General features: G+C 37.9%; 1 protein-coding gene across 3 annotated transcripts in view; it reads left to right on the top strand.

Annotated features, from left to right (window-relative positions):
- The window catches only part of unc13c (unc-13 homolog C (C. elegans)), a 112545-nt gene extending 98834 nt beyond the window's left edge, over positions 1 to 13711 (top strand). For 2 of the 3 annotated variants that reach the window (XM_086270487.1, XM_086270537.1), the window contains 5 exons: positions 883 to 963; positions 5095 to 5242; positions 8008 to 8100; positions 9754 to 9913; positions 11846 to 13710. In XM_086270487.1, coding sequence (XP_086126613.1) covers positions 883 to 963; positions 5095 to 5242; positions 8008 to 8100; positions 9754 to 9913; positions 11846 to 12131 — 768 coding nt within the window. In that variant the 3' untranslated portion in view covers positions 12132 to 13710. Of the gene's footprint in view, positions 1 to 882; positions 964 to 5094; positions 5243 to 8007; positions 8101 to 9753; positions 9914 to 11845 lie in introns of all 3 variants that reach the window. The other variant, XM_086270444.1, reaches the window with a different exon arrangement.
- The last annotated feature ends 917 nt before the right edge of the window (positions 13712 to 14628 follow it).

The raw sequence follows: 14628 nt of genomic DNA, 5'->3' as shown, positions 1-14628 counted from the left end.
GACAACAAACAGCTTGTAGTGTGTTCTCAGCTTACTACATGGATTTTGCAGGAAGATTTCTATTTGAAATACTCAATTACGAGAGTAAATAAATACATTATTACAGTAATATAATATAATAATAAATGGCAAAAAAAGTCTATCTAAACATACACAGTTTCTCCATCAGAACATGATATCTTCCTCCATGCAACCTCCAGTGTTTTTGGGGCACACTATGGCTTTGTTTTCTCTGGATGGAGAAAGTGCTGGAACAGACACAATGAGGGTGACCCAGTGCAATTTTGGCATCAAAACCAAAGAACATCTTAGCACTGATGCAGATTAAACTATTTCCTCTCACAGTAGCTCTGTTTAAAGACTTTTGGTTGATTAAATCTGTACCATATGATGATTGCAGCTGAATACACACATCTTTCATCTCAAGATTGCGATGTGCATTTTCAAAGTAAACCACCATCGGCATGCACCTGACAGTGTGATTATGTGGATTAAATAGTTAAATCACATCCAATATGAAACTTTTGCTTCTGTACACACGAGCTGTACACACCTGAGAAATAAGGCAGTGCCAGAAGTTATTTACAGCAATCAATTTACGGGTCATGAAAGCTCCAATTAGAATTGACAAAAACATTTTTCATGATTAAAATAGATTTTTTTGTGTGTTGGTGTGAGACAGCGAGGTTTAAATTTATCACAAACAGTTTAAATGACTTGCACTGGTTCTGGTTTGTAAGCAGTAAATGCTCTATATCACGAGCACTATGGCTCACTTAAGGTCATAACCATTTTGCTGGAGATACATCTTAAAATTCAAAGTTAACAAATGTGACTTGTGATGGTATTTGCTTACTGCAGTGTTTTACTCTCTCTCTCTAGGAGCATGTCATCCGAGAAGAAGCCAGAAGTCTGACACCACGCCAGTGCGCAGCCATGGACCTTGTGCTTCCCACCATCAAGGTGAGGTTTTTTTTTTTGTTTGTTTATTATACAGTTGGCAGTACTGGCTAAACTTGACCTTTAAAAGGAAAAGCAGGTGTGCATACATAGCAGAGATATGCAAATGATTTAAACATGCATATTCTAGGAGTGTGGAATTCTGTTACTCGTGACATGCTTTGGACATTTTAGTCTTAAGAGCTATAGTCTCTACTTGCACCTATGTTTACACTGTAAATGGATTTACTAAAGGTTACCGATTATGTTTTATTTTTTCCACATCATATATAATGACATTAAATATTGTCAAAATGTAAAAATAATAAAGTACATGAATGAAATAGTAATTTGAATTGCTGTAGGTGTATGAACTCGGACACCTAGCCATGCAGTCTTTACAAACATAAAGGGCAGAAAAGAATGGGTCATTCTACAGAGCTCACTGAACTCAAGTGCAGTACTGTAACAGGATACCACTGCAACAACAAGTAGGTTCGTGAAATTTATTCTCTCCTCGATATTTCACCATCAACTGAAAGTCGTGTTATTGTAAAGTGGAAGCATTTAGGAATCAGAGTAACTCACCCACAAAGTAAAAGACCACATAAAGAGAGCGGGTTGCTAAGTGCTGAGGCTAGTACGTAAAAGTTTCCAGCACTCTGCTGACTCAATAACTGCAGCGTTCCAAACCTCTTCTAGCATTAGCATCAGTACAAAAGTTGTGCACCAGGTGATTCATGGCAGGGTTTTCTATGGCTGAGTGGTGTGGTGTGAAAAAGTGTTTGCCCCCTTCCTGGTTTCCTAGTGTTTTGCATATGTTTCAGATCATCAAACAATTTGTTTATATTAGACAAAGATAACCCACGTAAATACAGATTGCAGTTTTTAAATGATGATTTCATTGATTAAGGGAAAAAGGATATCCAAACCTATCTGGTTCTGTGTGAAAAATTAATTGGCTGTCTTGTTAAATCATGAATTAACTGTGATTAACCACTTTTTTTTTTGGAAAGTTTGGTTCAGTTTTACTAGCCACAGTCAGGCCTGATTACTGGCAGACCTGTTGAATTATGAAATTACTTAGAACCTGAGTGACAAAGTGAAGCAGACTAAGAGGTCTCAAAAAGCAACACATCATCCTACAATCTAAAGCAGGGGTAGGCAACTCCAGGCCTCGAGTGCCGATGTCCTGCAGGTTTTAGATGTGTCCTTGATCCAACACAGCTGATTCAAATTGCTAAATGACCTCTTCAGCATGTCCTGAAGTTCTCCAGAGGCCTGGTAATGAACTAATCAGTTGATTCAGGTGTGTTGACCCAGGGTGAGATCCAAAACCTGCAGGGCACCGGCACTCAAGACCTGGAGTTGCCTACCCCTGATCTAAAGTCACATTCTGTGGGTTGACGAGACAAAATCTGAACTTATATGAAGGTTTGATTCCTGTTATATCTGGCATATAATTAACACAGCATTTCAAAAAAGGACCATAATGCCAACAGTAAAATATGGTGGTGGTAGTGTAATAGGGTGGGACTTAATAAAATAAAAAAATAACATTAAAAAATTATTTAGCAGTTTTAAAAAACACTGAAATACTGGTCACGAGTTGTAGTATTTGCTCCAAAGCGATGCTCTTTGGTTCAACCAGGAGCTTGTTAGTATTTCTTGTTTGCTTGTTAATGTTAATATTGATGAAGTGAAACTACAAGAGTATGGTGCACAACTTAAAACTAAAAATAAATTTCATCTTAAAAATACCTCTGACACTTCCCAAGCCCATAGAAAAAGAAGAAAAAACAGCAGCATTTTACTTTTCTGCCATTTGACAGTTTTTGCAAAAGGATACAAAATGATACCAAGTCCGAGTTCTTCAGGCACAAGAGGAGAGTTATGGCAAGGTGCCACTATGGAAACACGACTCCATAAGGTGTAGAAAAAAAACTAATTGATTTTGCTGTCACCAAGGAAACTACCTGGAGGTTTAAATCAATCATGTCACCGAAATTCTTTCATCAGTATTCCAATGAGAGCAGTCGATTAACACAGAGTTGGTAGAAATTTAGAAATTCTGTTTAAATGGCTACCTGAATATACAGTCTAAAAAACAGAACAACCTCAAAACCCATCAAAAATAGATACACTAAAATTTAAAAGAAATGTGCCATTCATCAGTAAGTATAAATATATAGAACCAAGAATTTCTTCTTGGACTAAAAAGTTAAATCCTGTGCAACATATTTATTTATTTAAATGCTTTTTTATTTAAACATTTAAATATAATATTTCATCCAAGCTGAACTTCAAACCTGTAAAAATGAATGGGCAGGATAATGCAGTGGCCTAAGCAGACCTTACCTGACAAAATAGCACACTTAACAGAGCCCCAGTAATGTATTATTTATCCTTTCTTTGAACTCTGGCCTTGTCTGATTGTATGAGAAAGATGTCTGAGAGTTCCTCGATAAAATGTATATTTGATATAGTTAATAAGATAATATGTAGGCATTTATTGAAGTGCATTTCAGAATAGATCCCAGTTTTTGAACAACAAACATAGATATTAGGAAAAAAACTGATAATAAGATTCTTTATGCAGGCCATTTTATTTGTCTTTCTTGTTATCAGATGTTAGTATTACCAGAAAATAAACTGTTAGTAATCACTTACTTGCTCAGGTAAATGTGCTAAAGACTTATCAGCAGAAGACTACAGCCTCACATCATTAACTACCAAATGCAAACCCCTGCTAAGCCTCGAAGATAGAGAAAATAAATGAAGAAGAAAAACGAAATCAAATATATGAGGCAAAATATAAGGAACTGGAGGAAAGTAATAGGGTAACAAAAAGAAAGTACGGATGTTGTAAAGGTGGCCGGTGATTTTACTGGAGGCAGGGTGATATCTTGAGCATGCAGGTTGGTTTGGGTCTTTTTGCCAGAGGGAATGCAGCACTGCAGCCCAGCAGTAACACTGCAGGCATTTTTCAGGATGAGGCGACACTCTTATAGATCAGTACAGCTTATATTCTGTGAGTCTTAGTGCTGTGACGGTGATTGGAATGAGGAGGTGATATTTTTTGAATAAATTGTTTCAAATGTTCTGACCTAAAATGAGACAAATCTCCAAGGCACAAAATACAGACATTCTGAACATCTTCCTGTGTTATATGGTGGGAAATTGTGAATAGATACAACTCTTATTGTACCACTGTTTGTTTAAGCCAATTCAATTGTAGTTGGGTGTGTTTATTTTAAATAACTATAGATGTTAATCTCTGGGAATTTTATGTATATTTAGTGTTTCCTGGGCATTTTATGGATAGAATATGTGCCGTTTCTCTTTTTTTCTCTTAAAACTCCACTGATGACTCAACCTCTGCACGCCAGATTATGTATAATTCACAAGAAGCACATGTCGGTCAAACTTTATGACTAATAAATCATTGGTGAGGCAGACCACAGCGCCTCCCCATGTGTCGAGTCACTGACCTGACACCAGTCTGAAAATATTTACCGGCACTTTCTCCATTGTGGTGTCAAGCTTTGTCTGATGAAGACAATGTGGTTCGGATGTCACTTTGCAGCTGTGTATACCTTATCTCTGTCTACTGCATTTTCTGTCCAGTGTATTTATTGACATGAGATAAGGGTGCACCAACTTTTTAACTTGGATCATGACAACAGAAACTCCACAAACAACACAAGCGCCATTAACAATAGCTCTTTTGTCTGTGTAATGATCATGTGTTGTAGAAGAAAGCTAGCTGAACAGATAAGCACAAAAAAGCAGTCCATCTTTTCTTAATAAGATCTCTCCATGGCCACAATCTTCCATATGTAGGAGTGGTGACAACATTTCAAAAGAATGCAAAGCTTTGTGTGTACTCAGCTATCATGCTTATCAGCGCAAATGTGCATTAACCACCCAAGCAGGGGTTTCAGATTTAAATGCACGGTAATTAGACAGAAAAGTGGCTATTACTGCTGTCTCTTGCCTGGTCTCCTGCTTGGAAAATGCATACTGTCCACATAATCTCAGGTTATTTCTCTGCCAACTGAAACTTGCTGATGTGTATGAACTCAACAGAGGATCCCTTCCTGGAAAACATTCTTGGAGTCATCTGGAAGTTAACTCCTCTTTCTTTTCTTATAGCAATACTTCCATGCTGGAGGAAATGGCCTGAAGAAAACTTTCCTTGAAAAGAGCCCTGATATGAAGTCCCTCAAATATGCTCTCAGCCTTTACACTCAACCTACAGATGCCTTGATCAAGAAATATATATGCACCCAAACCTCTCAAGGTAAGCACCTAGCTATGGTCAGGCTCAGTTGGGTTTCAGTTTGGGAGGGAATGGAGTTATTTCAGCATTCAAATGCTGGAAAACTTTTGTCTTAAGAGCTATACTCTGTATTCTCTCTGCCTTGCTTGGGCAGCTTCACTTTTACAGAAAGCATCTATAAAAACACAGTGAGAGTGCCAGCAAAGGCGTGAAAAAAGACAGATTGGTCATTCTATTGTGAAGCTATATTTTAGCACCTAGGCAGAAGTGAATAAACATATTTTTATGACGACTGATTACACTTGTAGCAAAACAGTTTATTCACAACATATTTGTTGCTGTAATTCACAGTTAATATCTGATTTGTCTGCAACATTTCGGAGTTGTAATGCTTTATTTAACCTTAACATTATGGAGTTTCCCATCAGTATTTACCCCATATATATTGCTGTAAATGTGTTCTGAAGATGCCTCTTTTTTATCAGCTTAAATACACAGTGAACATTGCTGTAATTGCATTTATCTCATCACTGTAGGAGCACTGTGCCTCTTTCACTGTAAATAACTTTAAAAACAAACAAACAGCAACAGTATCTTTGGCCTTTTCATCCTGTGTGCTTAAGGGCTTAATTGCTCTCATGCTCTTTTCCCTTCACTCTCTCATTAACAATGCATAAAAAAACACTGTCGGGATAAATACGATATACAGTATTTGCTATGTAAATCCATATATTCTCTTTTGTGCAGTCGCCTCACTCTTTCTTTCCGGCATCTCTGGCACACTTGTATATGTTGTTGACTCATCCGTCTTTATTTGGATTTTCTTCTCTGTAATAAGGCGGAAATACCTTCAGGTATCCAGAGATGCTCAAGAGGGAATTCAACCCGGCAGGGCGTTGAAGCTTTAAGCTCCCGGTTCCCTCAGTGTGCTCAGCCTTGTAGAACACTGCATAGCAGGCAGCAGGAAACTGAAAGCCTGTAGGAAAAAGCTCGGCAGCCAGCAGGCCAACCAGCATTGCCGTTTTCCCTGAGTGGCAGATGGGCATAGATACACAGTGTTTCGCTGTGTGCTATTTTCAGATTGCTCGATGTGTTTCTCTTCTTCCACCCGCGCTACATCTCTCATCCCATTCCAGCTCCACCCGCAATTTCACACCATGCTTTTTATCTGAGGTGGCCTAATGTTCTGTCTTTAAGTGGAAGTAGTGAGCTGGTTGAGGTCAAAAATTAAAGAATGTGGAAATGATGCTTGATGTAGCACAGTGGACACAGTTTCATTAATCACCAACCCCTGTGCTCTGAGAACGACATATTTAGACCACGGCATGTACCAGTTTAATCCTGCCAAGCCTGCTCTCGGAAGCATACATGTGTCTCTTTGTTGAGTGGGGGCTGTTGTCTAGCTTACAGTAATCTCGCATGAATATTTTGCAGTTTTTTGGTTATGTAGTATTCGTGTGTTGAAATGTCACACGGTGTAGGCTAAGCGTAACGTCTTATTTGACAGTGGAAAAAATCTGGGAATTTAAGAGCAAGTCTTCGTCAATTAATGCAGACAACTCGCCTTTCTTATCTGCATTTTCCTCACTTAATCTGATCCTAAGGCCTACTCGCTGCCACCTTGGTTTTTATCTATCCCTGCTTTCTTTTATCTTCAACATGTACCATTTGTCTTCTTCACACTTTGAGCTTCTACGTCTCTCAGAATTCCTTTTCTAGTATCTGTTGAGTACACTGGTATATTTTTTTTCATAAATGCACAACATACCATAATGTCTGTTTTTACCCTGATAGCTAAAGTGACCATGCAGTGGCATTGCTGTGTGTTCTCACAAGTTCAGGACTTCATTGTGCTGCAGTTTCTTAGTTCTCTATCGGCTTCCTGGGGCTTCATTACAATAAATCTCAAGGCTTGTTTCCCCATTACCAGCCACAACGGGTGCTGCATGTTTGGCATATATTGATTAGCTATTGGATCAACATGCCTCTACATTAAGTAGTGTTCAACGTCTACTTGCTCCTGGCTGGCTTAAACATGAAGCAGCTGAAATGAGCAAGGCTCCCTACATCAGACAGTATGTAACATGGTCAGCAATCCATTCTAATTGTTCATCTCTGACTGAGTGACACGTTAATGATGCTGCACAGCAACTGAGCAGAGTCCTCCTTTATATTCATGCATTCCCTTTGCCTCATCTATTTCCTTTCTGTTGCATGGCATTCATAGTGTGTTTCCATGGAGTTAAATCCAGTGTTTTCACTTGAGCTAAGACGTTGTTGATTTCAGCATGTAGAACATTATTCATTTAGTAGATTCCTTCACAACATGTGCCTTTTTCACAGCCCTCAAACCAGACAGATTATTTCATGTTTCTATTTTTTTTACTTGTTGTTATTCTTGTTTAGCCTGGAGCTAAAGGAAACTCTGGCTTTGCTTGCTACTGGGCTGCCATGAGAGTGAAAACAAGTCTACTCTCTTACTGTTTTCCTTAGGTCTGTTTTTTCTCTTTTAGTTCTGACACACTCATGTGTTTATACACAGCTTTTTGGATCAATCTTTGGATTCACCAGGTACACAGATAGTTGTCTTCACAGTTTTGCATCTGTCCTCGCATCCTCCCTCTCTCTCTCTCTCTCTCTCCCTCTTTTCAGTCTCCATCTCTTTTATTTCGGGTTCCTGATCTCTGTATTTCTCTCCCTGCTTCCTCACTGCTGCTCCTCCATTCTTTCTGATTTTCATTACGCCTCTTTCCAATTCTCCTGTTGCTGTTTTGGTGTGTGTCCAGGTCAGTCATCCAACGGATCAGTGGGGGAGGTGTCGATGCAAGTGAATCTCATCTCTCACCCTGGCACTGGAGAGCACAAAGTCAGCGTGAAGGGTGAGCTTTTTCCTATACTCAAACCTGCTTTTTGTTATTTCCAGTCAAATCTGTTCACACCTGCAAATATTCACAAAAATCTATCTCATCTGTGCAACTGGGCTGCAGGGGCCATCAGCAGCACAGCTTCTTGGAGCGCCTTCAAAATCAGAGAATAAGTTAATTACCTTTTGATATGTTGTTTCTTATTGTAATTAAATAGAAAATCAGGTGTTTTATGCATGACAGTGTCGGGATTGATGCAGTATTGTCATATTTGTAATAGCTGTTGTTGTCAATTCCACTAGGTACTATAGGTATTAGTCAATCATTCTTCTAAGCTTTCAAATGACCGTGCATATTTGGATTTCCATGCAATTTCACGATGGGCAATAGTTTTGGCCTTTATGTGTGTCTCCTGTTTAAGTGTTAGTAACATTCTTCTTCTATGTTGTGTTGTTTCATGGTTGTTGGCAAACAGCTTATAGATACATTATCACCACCTTCTGGTAGTAGTAGAGCATTACATACTACAAGACATTGATAAAAACAAAGGAAATTTTATTACGTAATCAAACTTAAGCAAAAGACAATTGCAAAAAATAACTTTTTTAAAACTAATTCAGTTGTTATTTGATCGTCCAAATTTAATTACCTTACTCTTTAATAGTTTCATTCTTTCAAATCGTCTGCATTTGCCAGTATGATTTTTTTTTAAAACAATGCACCTGAAAAGACTTTTACCAAAACGGAGTCCTAAAACTGCATTATTATCCCTGCAAGTTATACTTCTATTGTACTTCAAAATTACATCCTGCTAGAGCACAGTACAAAGTCACTGTAATTAGGGGATAGCTGAAAAAAAAAAGATTGATACTTGTATACTGTAATAGCTATAAACTGGAAAATACATAGGTCTGCTACTACACAGATAAGACAAGTCAAGTTCAGCTATGCATGTACAGCTGGCTCAAAGGTTGGCTGTTTATTAGTTCTTTGCTTTATCATTACAGAATTTCTCCAGAGATGTATTTCTTTTAATTCACTGTGAGCCTCCTTATTTCCTTACAGTGTCTCTAAACCTGCCTCCCCCCAAAAGCACCATAGGCATTAGAGAAACTAAAAACATGAGAGCAAAGCAACAATGTTTTCACAAACAGGAAAAGCCATCATTACATGAGTCACAGTTTAGCTTTTGATTAAATTTTTTCTGCATTTCCTGAATCTAAATTTGGCAGCTCACACAGAAAATCCAGCATGCTGCCACATCATTATGGTTTACTGACGCTGCATGTAAGTCAATGTCTCTGGTCTTCTTCACTGTGGATTTACTCGTTATTTGAATATCAGTGCAGAAGAGTGAGTATGAAAAGAAATCTTTGCAGGCTGATTCATAGGCACTAACACGCAGAGATGTTTACCATTAATGCTGCAGATAGCTGGAAATGTTTCTGTTATCAGGCTCTGTTATGCTTGCTCCGACGGTATCTCAGTTTAACATGACATTTTCTACATTTAGCCGTTTATCTGTGGGAACAAGATAAATACAGGTCCAAAAATAGAAACTGAGCTTGGAATACACAATCTTTTTTGGCAGAATTAGTGGACTTTCCTTTCTTGTACCTGTGTCCATGTCGTAATGAATGAGATTATTATTTCCTCTGCGTTTCTCAGTGGTCGGAGTGAACAACCTCATCTGGCAAACCAACGCCATGTTCCGGCCATTTGTAGAAGTCAATGCCGTGGGTCCACATCTGGCTGACAAGAAACGCAAATTCAGCACCAAGACCAAGAATAACAATTGGTCACCAAAGTACAATGAAACATTCCAGTAGTAAGTATCTGTGTCCTCCTCGTCAGTTAAAGAAGTGAATAAAATTGTGAGCAATTTTATTCACTTCTTGTAATATTGTAATATTCTTTAATTTAGTGTCATTTTTTTCTATTACTGTCATTAATAATAATATACTTCATATATTTGCTTTTGAATCAGAAATCAGTGTGCTATCTGCAAACTACAAACACAAAGTGTAAATAAAATATGGATGCATCCTGGAACTGTAATGTCACCTATTGTTTTGTGGTCTACTCTTTCAAAAGATATTTTTGGCAGAGTTGTGTTTGGACAACAGGTCTCAGTATCAAGTTATCAAATAGCAAATGTTAACTAGCCTAGACAACTAGGGTGCATCTATATACAATATAAAAGATAGCTGGAGCTTTGAGGTCTGTAAAGAGAAGCCAGTGCTGAAGCCCCTGAAACCTGCATTATGCATTATGGCCAGCAGGGGATAACTCCTCTGTTTGCACAAAGATTCTTGTTATACAGAGGTGTAAGGGAACTTAGCCCTTGGTTCCCTTGCTCAGGGACCTCAGTCAACACTTTTGGGAAGACTTCATGTCCTTGATTGCTAGTTTCCAATCATACTGAAAAGAACATGAACCCCTTTTGATAAATCATGGTCAATCTAAGATTCAGAAAAGATAATGGATGACTAATAACTTACAATTTACAACTTGAGCAGCAATAAGCAGCCAGTGTCCCTCAGTTTCTCTGTCAGATACACTGTGTTAGTCATGTCCATCACAGTGGCTATATCTTTTATATACTATATTTCTGCATCACACAGTGACGAATGCTAATAATTTGTCCAAAATTTACATAATAAAAAATGTTACTTTTGTTGCACAGTCTATCAGTAAAATGAACTACACAGTGAGCCATATTATTTATCTGGTTTTTCCTTTTTAAACTGAACGCCAGAATGACAGTCCTGTCCCAGTTCAGTCCACACCATCAGTCATCTATAATAATAAAAATGTCCCATGTAGGGGAAATAAGCTGAAGAGACACCAAAAAAAAAAAAAACAAGTTCCAGGTTCTACGTGTTTGTTTCTGTTTTAAAGTTGGGCACTTCAGGTCTCAGGTGGCTATTCAACAAACTGCAGTTTTTGGCACATCACCTTCATTTTTAACAACTGAGATTGCTGCACACTACAAAGAAAGCAGCAGAAATCTATATGCTTAATAGTACCTGTAACACCTTACTTTTCTAACCTTAGAATGTACATTATTCAGCAGCATTATTTTTGTAATAAAAGCAAATCAAGCAACTGTTTTAACGTGACAATTTTAAGTATTGTATTTCTCAGAGTCAGGCCCACTCAGCCAAGTCATACATCTGGAGTGATCTTAGCGTTAGCAGCGCACATTGTGATGTCTGCATATATATTTATATGGCTTCTTGAAATTCAAATGACAATGCTTGGGCATTGTCATTTGAATTTCAAGAAGCCACAGGTTTCTGTGGATAATTAGAAAAAAGCCTAAAAAAAAGCTCAGAATAATTGCTCTTTTGAATAGATACATTAATTTCCCTCACAAAACATGATTGAGTTTCTCATGATTGCCACGCATACAGTAAGGAGGCTTTTCACTGTGGAAATGTCACCATGCCAGACTTGTTTACTGACAGGCTATATTCAGCTGTAAACAAAGCCAAATGTCAGCAGTTCGTTCACATTCTTGTACAGTTCCTGACAGGAACACTTATTAAGCTTATATGATAATAGGAAAAAAGCGCATTTAGGTTAGTTTCATGTACTTTTAAGTGACACTCAGACACCCTCTCACTGCCTGTGATGTAAATTTTCATTACCCATGATGGTTGTTTTAAAAGTAGGATTTAGGACTACTTTTTAAATCTGTTCATGTCTAATTTCTTTCTAAGTCACACCCCAACCTCATCCTTGTCATTTTTCTCAGTGTTCTGAGTAACGAACACGGTCCAGAGGCCTATGAGCTTCATGTCTCAGTGAAGGACTACTGCTTTGCCCGTGAGGACCGCATCATCGGCATGACCGTCATCCCTCTCAAAGAGCTGGCAGACAAGGGCAGCTGCGCCGCCTGCTACCCGCTGGTGAAGAGCATCTCCATGGACGAAACGGGCATCACCATCATGAGGATACTCTCTCAAAGGACCAACGACGAGGTGGCCAAAGAGTTTGTGCGTCTCAAGACAGACACGCGCTCGGCGGAGGAAGTGTCATAACGTGGAGCAAAAAAAAAACAAAACCCCACAGTATTAAATGAGTTGTGTTGTCTTAGGTAAACGATAGCGAGGGAAAGATGGAAGATGAGAAAGAGCAGTAGCAACAGTTGTTCTTTCGGGATAGAGGATCACTCAGAAGGAGAATAAGATTGTCCAAAGAGAAATGGAGGAGGCCCAAATGTGGCGAGGCAGCAAAGAGAGAGAGAGAGCGAGAGAGAGAAAGTTGTGTTTGTTTGTTTGTTTTTGTGCATGTGTGTAAAACATCTGTTGGAATGTTCATTTTAAAACTACAGTATGTACAAGTGTTTACTTACCGTATGCTTACTATTAAGTACTATATTCTACGAGTTATGTTAATGAGACATGATACCTTTTGTACAACATTAGTCTTTTTGAACAGAGATTTGTTCCAATAAAGTGCCAAACCAGTGGAAAAAAAAGAACAAAATCAACGTATATGAATTATGGTGAACTTAGTATGTTTGAAATTTGCTCGATTATTTTGTCCGGTGTAAGTCATTTTCTGACCATGTGGCGTTTCGATTGTTGCAAATTCGTTTATTTTGCACCCTCGTTTTTTGGCCTCACGTGCTTCCACACAGCACTGATGTGCATGTCCTCTTCTCGGTCATGTCTCTCCCATGATTCCACAGTGACCGCTGAGCAGGGTCCTGTCCCCTTGCCTTCAAACTGTTTGTATTTTAAGTCGACCTGAAAATAGACCATGTTTTTTTAAATGGCGATGACTGCTATCTAAACCTTCATAGGTGTTTGTAATTTTATAACCATGACAACAATGACGACAGCCTCCAGTGCTAACAGTCCTAGCAGAAAGGATGGAAATGTTTTCTTTTTCTTTGGCTTTTTGTTCTTGGTTTTTCTGCCATCGGCTTCCAACCTTTCTGAATGACCACTGTGAACATGAGCTTTGGAAGGCAAGCTTACATGACATTGCTGACAGTTTGATATTATTGTTTCATATTTTTCCGATAACTTTGTTCCTGATAAACTGCCAAAGTTATATAAAGTATTTGTACAAAAGCAATCCATTACATGTATGAAGATATATATGTACATGTGATCTTTACTTTTTCAATGCTTAATATTTGATTGTTGATAGGGTGGTACTAAGATTTTATTTTTTTTATTTCATGTGAAGCTGTTAACCGATACAAAAGTTGCACATGTTACTTTATACATTAGTTTTATCAGCTTCTGTCATTGGAATTATTTTTCTTCATAAAGGAAAGAGTCTAACATTTGGTAAATATGCAACATTCCTATGTATTGCACTGATGGCGAATTGTATGTCATGTAAATATATTTAGTGAGATATTGTACAAAAGTCTACTTTTCTTCTATGTGCATAAAGTATGTGCAAATGTGTTAAAACATCCGGGTCCTTTTGGAAATTGTCCAGTAAGCTTCCCTTTTATCCATCATAACCGCCATGGAAATTACATTACCCCTTAAAGGGCTTCTGCATGCATTTTATTTCGCAGTCAAAAAAGGAACAAACTTAATGGAGCTGGCTCTGAGATATTTTTATATCCATAACACACGTTTTTATAAAACTCATAACATGATGCCTACAGTATCCACAATGCAACTCAACTGCCAACTAAATACATCCTTTCTAAAACAGCCAAGTGTGTGGCATAAAGGTCTGGTGGAACAGAGATGCCAAAGATTCTTTTTGCATAAAAAAAGTTTAGAAATCATAATTCGTTACATCAGAATATGTCACCATATCTGTCACGGATAAAAGAAAAAGTAAGTGATAAACACAAATAGACCATTTAAAAATAACCATTTTTGTGTAAGTGAGGCCATAAACTAACCGTCTTGGTCATTTTATTCTAAATACTGACGCAGTTGCTACATTCAGTCTTTTCCTTGTCTAGCTTGTCATGTGTGTTTTGGCAGAGAACTAGGTATATTCATAAATTTAACATGCTGTTTAAAGGCACAGTCCTCAACTGTGTACTCAGACACAGTCACCAATGAGGGAGAAACAACTGCTACTAAACTGCTACAGTGGAAGCAGATCTTTTCTGAAGATTTGGTATAGCGCCTTATAGGAGAAGTATATTTTTAACTCCTCCTCATAGGTGTAGGCACAGCTGGAAGCATTATGTTTTAAAAATCCAGCTCTAATGAATGTGATATTTACTGAAGGAACTTCTTCAAATTTGGCACAAATGGCAAATGTTCTGATATTAGCTGATTAGAACTTGGTGGTTAAAAATCAACTCCCAAATTCATTTAACAATTCATATACCAATTAAGGTCAATTTCACACAATTTTTTATAATAATATTGAAGTCATGAAGTTATGACGCCGATACCAAAATATCAGAGGTCAGCATCCAGTGACGATAACATCAGCATGTACTGTCCCCATTTCAAGGAGTCATGAAGCACATTTATGGCAGCACTGATATCAATCAGACTTGTAATACTGAAGTTCCATTTTACATTAATACCTTTTACTAAA

The sequence above is a fragment of the Aulonocara sp. 'chitande type north' Nkhata Bay genome, linkage group LG1 (assembly GCF_057382095.1).
Source record: "Aulonocara sp. 'chitande type north' Nkhata Bay isolate Kocher_YH1m ecotype deep benthic linkage group LG1, A_spYH_male_GT1.1, whole genome shotgun sequence".
NCBI lineage: Eukaryota > Metazoa > Chordata > Actinopteri > Cichliformes > Cichlidae > Aulonocara > Aulonocara sp. 'chitande type north' Nkhata Bay.
The sequence above is the reverse complement of the archived record's forward strand: the minus strand, read 5'-3'. Positions and strand labels throughout refer to the sequence as shown.